Source organism: Cariama cristata, unplaced genomic scaffold (assembly GCF_000690535.1).
Source record: "Cariama cristata isolate BGI_N322 unplaced genomic scaffold, ASM69053v1 scaffold13004, whole genome shotgun sequence".
Lineage (NCBI taxonomy): Eukaryota > Metazoa > Chordata > Aves > Cariamiformes > Cariamidae > Cariama > Cariama cristata.
The window spans coordinates 37949-46724 of record NW_009614732.1 but is presented as its reverse complement, the minus strand read 5'-3'; the positions used below and the strand labels follow the sequence as shown (position 1 = coordinate 46724).

Below are 8776 nucleotides of genomic sequence, written 5' to 3'. Positions count from 1 at the left end.
GTTCCCCCTCCACGCCTGCCTCAGCTGTACCTTCAGCTCCTTGATTTTCGTTGGGGTGGTCACCTCCTCGTCCTCCGTCTCAGATCGTCTCCTGTTGCCAAAGTCACCGTCCTCATCCCGCTTCTCGCCCTCTAGCCCAGCATCGTGGTTTTCGCTGACGGAGGCTGGGCGCGAGAACTCTGCCCGTGGGGAGAGCCTGGGTCACCCCAGCTCTGCCACTCCCAACCCCCACCCCAGCCTTCCAGCCCCTCCCCCTCTGCCAGCTCAGACCTGGGGGCCAGTGAGCCCCGAACACCCTGCAGCAGGGACTCTGGTCCCAGGGATCCCAGGGCTTCCTAGCAGCCCTGAGGGTCCCAGGGCACAGGGAGCCGGGGGCAGCCCCGTCCCCAAGCTGCCCAACCTCAGCCCTGCCATGTCCCCCTGCTCATGTGCAGTCTCATTAGCTCTCACTCGGGCTGGGGACAGACCCTCTGCCATGGGGATGTGGCTGGGGACAGCCTCCAGAAGGAAGGCTGATGGCTGCTGTAACCCTGACAAATGAGACGAAGAGCATCCCCCTCGCTCCCGCCAGCGGACCAATCTCCCTCCCCCTCCCCAATTTGGGGCATACCTCCGTCAAGGCTGCGAGACATGGTGTACCGTTTGCTGGAGGAGCGCTCAAAGAAGGGAGCTGGGCGGTCGATAAGGGCGCTGGCCTGCCGTGTCTGCGCCTGTGTCCGCCCGCTGTAGCGAAACTTGGAGCCCATCACCAGGAAGCCCTTGGGGGGTGGCTCCGGGGACACCAGCCTGGGGGTTAGAGAGGTGGAGTGAGTGCTGTCAGTGAGCCCCAGCCGTGCCCCCTGGCACTGGTCCCCACGGGCACACACTGCCGCAGAGGCAGGAGCATGTCTGCCTCTGAGAAGGGAGGCTGGAGAACGTCTGGAGAAGGTCTCCTCACCTGAAGAAGGTGTGATGCTCTATGCAGACCTTCCAGAGACGCTTGGCAGAGCGGTGGTTGGGCAGCTTGAAGCCAATGGTGCTCTCAAACTGTTCATACTTGAGGGAGACAGAGACATGCCGTTACCGGCAGATCCTGCCCTAGAGGACATGATGGGATGGGATCTGCCTTGCCAAGGCCTTCAGGTTCCCCTGGCAGGAACCATGACCATGCAAAAAAAAGTCTTCTTCAGAGCAGTGCTGGAAAGGTCCATGCCGAGCCCCGCTGGATGATGGGATCATGCCCCCACACTTTTGGCCTAAGCACTTTCCTCAATTGTAAATGGCTTTTCAGTGCAAGACAAATTCCCTGAAGAAACAAAACCCTTTTACAGCTCATTTCAGCAAGAGGGCATTACTCTCCATTTTAGATGCACTGTCCTTGCCCTCCTGCCTGCTGGAAAATGTGGGTGGAAATGCATTCTCCCATCAGTGCACATAAAAGCGAAAAGAGTGAAAATAAAGTTAGAAAACAACAAAAAAATCCTCCTGCTGTTTTTTTTGTGAAGCATGGAAGATATATCAAAGATGGCCTTCATCCCCCCTTCCTGGGCGACCTCCCTACGCCAGCAGGGTCACGGTGTCTGGCTGGTGGAGAAGGGAGCCTGGGGTGCCCTCAGCCTGCTGATGCCACTTTGCCAGTCACAAAATCAGAGCATGAACAAGAAGGCACTTGCTGAAGGCCTCCATACGCCACAGGAGATGTGCTCTCTTGGCCAGCGTGGCCATTAACTTGGGACCCTTGGGGCAGAGGCTGGAGCCAGGCGAGGACCTCCCCACCAGGTAGCCCAAGCCCAGCAGAGTGGGCACCCTGCTGTGCCCCAGGTCCACACTGGCACATGGCACCCACCTCGCCTGGGCGGATCTTGATGTAGAAGTTGCTCCTCTTGTAGGAAATTTTGAGGATCTTGGGCCAGGCAAAGCGGTTGATCCTCAGCCGGTCCCTGTAGATGAGGAGGCCATTGGCACAGACGCCCAGCATGATGTCGATGCCCTCCGAGTCCTGGAGGAGGCAAGAGGGACAGGAAGGGACTGTTCAGCTGCCCAGTAAGAATCAGTTCAGCCAGCAGTGCCACGCTCCCTTCTGCTTGGTGCTCTGCTGCAGGGGATTGGCTGACAGAGAGGTCACTGAATCACAGCCTGGTTGAGGTTGGATCTCTGGAGGTCCTGTGGTCTAACGCAGGGCCACCCAGAGCCGGCTGCCCAGGACCCCGTCCTTGTTGAACCCTCATTGTGGGAGGAAGGGGTTGGGGAGAGAGGGGCGTGCAGGCAGCAGGGCAGGGTGGGGTGGTACTGGCCATCGCTCTGGCAGCCCCACAGCCCCATACCTTGGCATGGTGCAGGTCCACACCGTACATGGAGAGCTTCTTGGCGTTCTCCAGGAAGTGGATCTCTGCTTCCCCGGGGGTCATTCCCCTGCAGGGAGACAGAGAGGGGGACACGTGGCCAGGCGCCCCACAGGGCATAGGCCAGCTGTCTGGTGCCTTCCTGGCCACCAACCCATGTTCTCCTGGGGCTCACCGGTAGGTCTTGTGCAACTCCATGATGCGCTCCTCCAGCTCCCGCGTCTGGTTGGGGGCGAAGCGGAGCTCGCTGACATAGTTGCCCACGTGCTCCTCGGCATCATAGTCACCCAGCTCGGCCTGCACAGCATAGGAGCCCAGCAGGGCATGCGTGACAAAGGAGCAGGGCAGGCGCCCCGTGATGATGTCCGCACGGAGCTGCAGGCACAGGTAGTATCTGCAGGAGGGGGCAGAGGGTGAGAGCGGGTCAGAGCTGTGTGCCCTCCAGAGCAGATTAGGGCTCCCCGGGAAGTGGCAGCATGCACCCCACCTTGCACTGCTCTCCGCAGGGACTGCCACCTCCCACGGCCATCTTTATGGCCCCACTCTGCGTGACTTAGACATACCACACACAGCGAGTGGGCAGTGAGACCCCAGACATCCCCCCGGCTGCACACACCCTACCCGAGCCCTGCTCCTCCACACGCTCCCAGTCGGTCCCCTGGGAGCTGCCCCGGCAGCTGTGCCCACAGAGGGGTGGTCCTCACCTTGTGATGTCCTCTGTGAGCTGGGCAGGGTCTGGAGGGTAAAACTTCACGGTGAAGGCGAAGTTCCAGGGCCCGCCTAGGGAGTGGAGAGAGCAGTAAGGGCAGCACCCATGCTGGCTGCACGCAGGTGTGCAGGAGCATCCGGGCGTGCACTGAGGCTCCCGCTACTCTCCCCAAGCCTGGCACAGGACAGGGACAAGGGGGCTCCAGAAGCTTCCGGGAGAACAGCTCCTGGGACACCAGCATGACTTGGTTGATCCTCCCCAAACAGCTGGGGAGAGAAAAGCATCACAACCTCACGAGGTATCAGCTCAGCATGACAACCAACGTCACAGCAAAAGCCTCAGATGTCCCAGAAGGTGACACCTTGGGCAACAGCCCTTCTGCCACCCCAGCAAGGCAACATCATGGGCAAAGGTACCCCAGGACCTGTCCCAGCAAGCCCCCCACTCCTCCCCTCATTCCTGTCCTCCCTGCTCAGGGCAAGTGGGGATGGCACCCAGGTCTCAGCCAGCTCTCTGGTGGCATAGATGAGGTCCTTTGCCCCACACACCTGTCATGAGTAAGAGGAGAGGTGGGTAACAGGCAGCCGAATGAGCAACAGCATCCCTGTCCCCAGGCCAGCTGCCAAAGGTCCCCTCCAGGGCAGGTGGGGAGAGGACCACTGGAGGACAGCACACAGCCAAGCCACCTGGGAGCCCCATGGGATGTCTCAGGGCTGGGGAGGATGGACCTTCCCCAGGCACTTACTGCGGATCTGCTTCTTGATCTCCTTGGAGGGGTCCAGCCAGTTCTGCAACGAGGAGACCGCAGGTCAGAGGGGCCTCCCACCATGGAGGGGGCAGCCACAGAGAAACCCCTCCATGCTCACCTTCTGGCTGTCTGGGTCACAGAAGGTGAGGCCGAAGTAGTCCTTCTCCAGGAGGTTGAGGTGCTCACACACCATGTCAAAGAGCACTTGGCCTCGGGCATGTTTCTGTTGGAGACATGGAGATGCTGATGGTCAATGGCTCCCTTGTGTTCCTGGAGACCTGGCAGGTGCAGGCAGCACCCACTGGGTGCAGGCAGGGAGAACTGGGGAGGGTCAGGGCATCTCTGGCTCTCCAGACGACCACCAAAAGGTGCTGGGCTGCCTTTGAGGGGACCCCTCTCACCTGGCAGCACCACTCTGGGGACATCCAGGTGGTCCTGGGCCTATGGGGATGGGGCATGGTCAAGCCGTACAGGCAGCAGGTCCCACCGGCCAGGGGGACCTGGTGCCCACCTGGTTCATCCCCCATCACACCAGGAGACAGTGATGCCAAACCAGAGAGGAGTCCAGTCAGCCCACGCACCTGTACCCCAGACCAGCAAGCTGGGACAAATATGCCCCGGAGCTTGTGGCGGTCAGCACTGCCCATGGGACGAACTCCTTCCCAACACCCTCCCCGCTGGTGGCAGCTGGATCTCAAAGCATGGCAGAACAAACGAGAGCCACATGCAGGGACAGAGGGCACCCCTGTTATCTGGTCCTTTGAGTTCCCCTGAATTTCCCTTCATTACCAGTGGCAGCGAGGCCCAGGTTCGCTCATGGAGATGGACGAACAACCCTTCCCATGTGTGTTTTTCCCCTATTTACAGCCCTCCAGCCTGACAGCTCCCATCTCCCCTCTCCAAGGCATCCATTTACCGGAGCACCTTCACCACGTGCCCCAGGGACAGCAGCCATGGGCACCAAGCAGCACAGCTCTGGCGACTCGCTGCCCTCAACTGCAACCCTGAGCTCCTTCTGCCCTGCAAAGCTTTTCCAGCAGTTGCAGTCACCCTTCCTGGGTCTCCTTCCTCCTGCTGACTTGGATTTTGAAGGCAGGGGCTCACCCATGGCATGTGCCGGATGTGTCACACAGAACAGTTTGACTCTCCTTTTTGATTTTTACTGAATTACACCTTAATTATGCATGCGGGCAAGGAACAACTATTCCCACAGGGCCTGCGAGAAAGAAAGAAGAAATGCAGCACCAGCCTTTCTACACTAAACCCTCTCCCCTGTGCCCCAGGTGGATTTTTTAGACAGTAGCAGCTTTTTAAAAATGGATGCCATCCTCTGCACTGCAACAGCAGAGAGCTCATCCTTACCCACACCCAGCAAGAGGCATTGTTCTGCTCCCAAAGCTACCCAGCAAGCCTGTAATCTGGGCTCCTGCCTGCATGCGCTTTAACTTGGCCAAAGCTACGGGGAAAGCCAGGGGAAGGACAACCTCACCGTGGCTCCCGCAAGCCGCTCCTGTGCCCCATGAGCCCCTTGCAGTCCCTGGGGTGCTCTGCTCCTTTTCTTCTTCAGGAGGCCTTTCATCTTCGTGACAACCAATCTCTCCATAGCTTTGTGACAAATTTTACCACTAAAGCAACAGTCAGGGCTGCTGAAGTGAAGAGATCAAAGGCCCTGCTGCCCGTGCCGTGGGCAGGGGGGCAGACCCCTCCGCTGCTGCCTGTCTTGGGGTGCGCACTTGTCCTGGGAGCCACAGCGAGCAGGCAGCCATGCTCCTCACATTCATCAATACTGCGTAGCCGAGACCCGGGGAAGGCAGGATCTGCATACAGACACAGGTCCGCCTTGTGCAGCCAACTCTGAGCTGCTGCCAACAAAAATCCATCTACCCACTTGCCAGCAGCAAGTGCAAAGGTCTCCCTGGTAAAAGCTCTGAGATTTCTGCTCCTGAACAACCTCAGCTTTTGTATTTTTAAGCGAAGTTGCCAGTCCTTAAAAATGTCCCTTGCACCAGGATGATGCCACAGGTCAGAGCCGTGCCACCTTCCCCAGCCTGCAGGCAGGAGAGTCCCCAGCACTCCTGGTAAGTACTTCTCCTCTCAGCTGCCTATGCCACAGGACCCTTCCACAAAACCCAGCCTCAGCTCCTGATATAATTAATCCTGGGTGGCCCCCAGCCTGCCCTAGAAGGGAGACGTCCCCGTGCTGACAGCAGCCCTGCAGCATCTCCCAATGCCAAGGGAGCCACTGGCAGGTGCCAGTCCCTTCTGTCCCTCCCTGCAGTGACAGCCACTACCAGGGAACCGTGCTCCCTGGTGCACACCCACATGCACTTGTGCACACCCACACCACACGCTTGTGATGCTGCACAAATAGTGGGCGGCCCATGCACCCAGAGCAGGGTGCTGGACCGTCTGCCGGGCACACCACCCTGCCTGCACACACGAGGATGCAGCTACAAAGATGTGCACGTGTATCACCAGTACATACGCATGCACGCACACATGCATGACGCTGCCCAGCTCTGACACACCTCCCCATGCGGTCCCTGGCCTGCCAACTTTAGGGGGAGGAAGAGGAAGGGATGAGAAGATGAACACAGAGAGGATGGACACAAACCCGCCTGGGACAGCTGTAAGGGTCCATGCGTGTCAGCTTCTTTGCACAAACACATGCACACCCACATCCTTCGCCTTAGCACACGAGACAGCCAACATGCTCAGCTCTTGAGGTGTTGGCAGACAGGCTGGCGTGTGTCATGCACATATTGTCAGGTAGAGCTCTATCCCCCATCTATTAAGCTTCTGCTTTTTAGATTCTGTTTTCTGTTGTGAGTAGCTGCCAAATTTGGATTCACTGGGCTGAAATTCCCTGCTAGGGTCTGTCTTTCCAGATTTTTTTTCCTTATTTTGAAATGTCAACTTAAATGGCTATTTCTGTGGATCCTTTTCCCTAGGAGAAAGGTATTACAAAGCTGTCCTTGGAAGAGCCCTGACATCAGGGACTTGCTGGGCTGGGCAGGGTCCCCAGGCTGAGACATGTTCCCTCCTTGGTGCCAGCGCAGCGCCCTGAAGCTGGGACTCACCTCCACCTCGCATTCATACTCGGAGCCATCAAGCAGGGTCACTCTGCAGAGGGCACTCTTCACTTTCTTGGTGGTTTTCTGGGGTGACTTCTGGGTCTTGCTGGGGGTTGTTTTGTCAGAGAGCCCATCTGTCTCGCTGTAGTCCTTCTCCTCCATCTCTGTGCCCTGGAGCAGGGAGATGTACAGGGTTACCTAGCACCACTGCCAGGATAGATGGATGGACAGGCAGATGGGGAAAGCCCTCCAACAGCAGGCAAAAGAGGGCAGCTGATGGAGGGGGAGGCTGATGACCTCTTGGGAGCCCACGGCCAAGCCCAGTTCCCTGACCCCACGTCACTGGCACAACCAGGTTCCCTGGAAAACAGATGTCTGTGAGCTCAGGGTCAGTTCAGCACCCGAACCCTCCCTGCCCAAGAACCTGGTGCAGCAGACAGGGACAGGGCAGCACCATGCCTGCCGGCAGCCGCACAGCTCTCCGGTGACTCCAGGGTTGACACTGGGGTGCAGCCGCTGCTCCCAGCCGAGCCAAGGACAGCTGAGTCCTGGGACACGGGGCCACCCGCTTCCTCTCCCCACCTTGGTTGGCAGCCACAGCAGTGCCATTTTCAGCACAGTCAGCACTTTTGGCTGCCACATTGCTCCTTCCGCTTGTCCTGCCTGCAAGGACCAGTGCAGGCAGCTGGGAGGCAGCTGGCAGAGCCCATCCACCGCCCTGGTTATAGGGTGCTCTTCTCCGGGATGTTCCCCCACGGTTGGCAGCACAGGGGAGGTGCCCACCTCACCGGGCTCCCTGCAGCTCTGGCGCTGCACCAAGGACACAGCGATGGGCAGCAGAGAGAGGTGGCACGTCCCCTTCCTCTGTTGCGTCTTCTTCTCTGCCGCATCTCACGGCACCCGGTCGTCATCCACTCACCGGCTCTGTATTTCGGGCATCGGGCTGTGCCCCGGGCTTCTCATTGGCCTCAGCGTCCCGGCTGGCGGGGTTGGCGGCTGCAGCGGTGGGGCCATGTGCTGCTGTGTCCTGCTGCTGCTGCGAAACCTCCTCCTGCGCATTCCTCACCTCCGAACCAGGGCCTGTTTCCGTCGTCATGGCCGCTGGTCACCCTGCTTTGCTGCTGCCACCTACAAGGAGAGACAGGAGGTGTCAACTGGGCACACAGGGATGGGGGATGCTGGCTGGGCATCCTGGTGTGGGTGGTGTGGGACCACCCCATCTCTGCCCTGCAGCCCTGCAGCCTGCATGCAGAGCTGCTGCCGAACACCCGGCTCCCTGTCCATGCTGGGAGGTGGCTTTGCAAAGGGCTGGTGGCAGCAGCACAGAATGTCAGGATATTACACTCAGATGAGCCAGAGGAGAAGAGCCAGCGGTGTGGGTGGCAGGGACCCACTGCAGTCAGGGCACGGGGCTCATGTCCCATCCCCGGGGAGCGGGGCTGGTCATAACCCCCTACTCCCTGAGCCCTGGGGTCTTCGGTACCCTCACTTTTTATGAGTGGAAGGGTTTCTTCTGGGAGGAAAATCCAGGCTGTGAGTCAGGTTAAAGGCTGCACTGACACAGGAAATTGCAAACACGGACAACCCCACATATTGCATCTGGGATGGCTGGGTTTTTTCCCCTCCAGACTTCCCAGCAGCAGCAGCACGCTGGGTTCCCACGGCCGGCGTGGCTGGACCCTGTGCAGCGGCAGGACAAAATCTGCCTCCAGCTCCAGCTGCCTGTCCCATGCAAGATGCAAAACCAAACCCGGGGCCAGGAACAGGGGAGGGGAGGGCACTTTCTGTGCTGGGGTGCTCGGTAACACGTTTTTGCAATCTTTATGTTTTTGAAACCTTTATGCAAATGCAGCATGGGGCTGGCGAGGGCTCCTGGGATGGTCCACGCACGCACAGGTCATCGAGCACCCTTTGTGACCATCAC

General features: G+C 59.1%; 1 protein-coding gene across 1 annotated transcript in view; it reads right to left on the bottom strand.

Moving 5' to 3' along the window:
- EPB41L1 (erythrocyte membrane protein band 4.1-like 1) overlaps positions 1-7948 on the bottom strand; it is a 27823-nt gene extending 19875 nt beyond the window's left edge. Inside the window, exons 1-11 of the mRNA XM_009699545.1 lie at positions 7772-7948; positions 6859-7023; positions 3897-4001; positions 3776-3818; positions 3026-3101; positions 2497-2715; positions 2304-2391; positions 1826-1978; positions 938-1035; positions 611-786; positions 31-179 (exon numbers count right to left, since the gene is read on the bottom strand). Coding sequence (XP_009697847.1) covers positions 31-179; positions 611-786; positions 938-1035; positions 1826-1978; positions 2304-2391; positions 2497-2715; positions 3026-3101; positions 3776-3818; positions 3897-4001; positions 6859-7023; positions 7772-7948 — 1449 coding nt within the window. The remainder of the gene's footprint in view (positions 1-30; positions 180-610; positions 787-937; positions 1036-1825; positions 1979-2303; positions 2392-2496; positions 2716-3025; positions 3102-3775; positions 3819-3896; positions 4002-6858; positions 7024-7771) is intronic.
- Positions 7949-8776: the final 828 nt, after the last annotated feature.